General features: G+C 59.0%; 1 protein-coding gene across 1 annotated transcript in view; it reads right to left on the bottom strand.

Annotated features, from left to right (window-relative positions):
* LOC113209977 (heat shock 70 kDa protein-like) overlaps positions 1-1,151 on the bottom strand; it is a gene marked incomplete at its 3' end in the record, with an annotated part of 4,657 nt that extends 3,506 nt beyond the window's left edge. Inside the window, exons 1-4 of the mRNA XM_052276316.1 lie at positions 1,025-1,151; positions 533-783; positions 201-458; positions 49-108 (exon numbers count right to left, since the gene is read on the bottom strand). Of these exons, the coding sequence (XP_052132276.1) occupies positions 49-108; positions 201-458; positions 533-783; positions 1,025-1,145 (690 nt within the window). The remainder of the gene's footprint in view (positions 1-48; positions 109-200; positions 459-532; positions 784-1,024) is intronic.
* Between the last annotated feature and the right edge of the window lie 11 nt (positions 1,152-1,162).

Genomic DNA, 1,162 nt, shown 5'->3' with positions numbered 1-1,162 from the left:
CTGGCGGAGCTCCTTGCCGCCGAACATGTCCCGGAGCAGCGCGCGCACCTTGGGGATGCGGGTGGAGCCGCCCACCAGCACCACGTCGTGCACCTGAGCGCGCGTCACCTGCGGGCCAGACACTCGTCAACGACGTGAAGCGAGACGTGAAGAGGCCAAGAGTGGAGACGCGGCGAGGTCGCATGAGATAATATCCTTACCTTTGCATCGGCCAACACCTGCTCGCTGACCTGGATAGTCTTCTTAAACAACGCGGTGCACAGATCCTCGAAGATGGCCCTTGTAATGGTCGTTTGGTACGACTTGCTGAGCCGGGGAAAGAAGACTGCGATTTGCGCCTGGGGCATGTTAGACAGCTTGCGTTTAGCGAGCTCGCAGGCCCTGCGCAGGTCCTGCATCGCCTGCCTGTCCTCCATCAACGTTTCGATTTGCCCGGCAGTCAACGTTTTCTTCAAGTCCTGAGAAAAAGAAAAGAGGGCTCGGGATTGTGTTCCAAAGACTTTGCCAGGAACTGTCGAGGTCTGCATCTCACCTCGAGGCAGTGCTCGAGCAAGAGCACGTCGAAGTCCTGGCCGCCCAGGTGGGTGTCGCCGCCCGAGGCCAGGACCTGGCAGGCGCTGCCGCTGATCTTCATCACGGACACGTCAAAGGTCCCGCCGCCCAGGTCGAAGATGAACACGGTCTTGGCGAAGCTTATGCCCTTTTCCCTTTCCAACCCGTAGGCCATGGCGGCCGCCGTGGGCTCGTTGATCATGGACAGCACCTCCAGCCCGGCGATCCTACCTGTGAAGACATAGTGAGGGAACTACTTCTTACTTACACACGACAAACACTGGAAATCCAGGTGCGGCATGAGGGAATACCCCCCCCCCCTCCCTGTTCCGTCCTTTGGTCGTCTAGTGAGCCGCTTGAATGGTCAGCAATTTGTGCTACAAGACACCTTTGCCCCCCCCCTTCTACCCGTGAGAGCCCGACCTTATGCCGAGTCTGTGGGACATGACAGTCTACTTGAGGGGCTACTCACAGGCGTCCTTGGTGGCTTGACACTGCTTCTCGTTGAAGTAAGCGGGCACTGTGACGACGGCCTTGGTGACCTTCTGCTCTAGGGCGGCCTCAGCTGTTTCCTTGAGGTCCGACAGCACCATGGCAGAGATCTGGAAGG

The sequence above is a fragment of the Frankliniella occidentalis genome, unplaced genomic scaffold (assembly GCF_000697945.3).
Source record: "Frankliniella occidentalis isolate FOCC.00 unplaced genomic scaffold, Focc_3.1 Scaffold2518, whole genome shotgun sequence".
Taxonomy (NCBI): domain Eukaryota; kingdom Metazoa; phylum Arthropoda; class Insecta; order Thysanoptera; family Thripidae; genus Frankliniella; species Frankliniella occidentalis.
The sequence above is the reverse complement of the archived record's forward strand: the minus strand, read 5'-3'. Positions and strand labels throughout refer to the sequence as shown.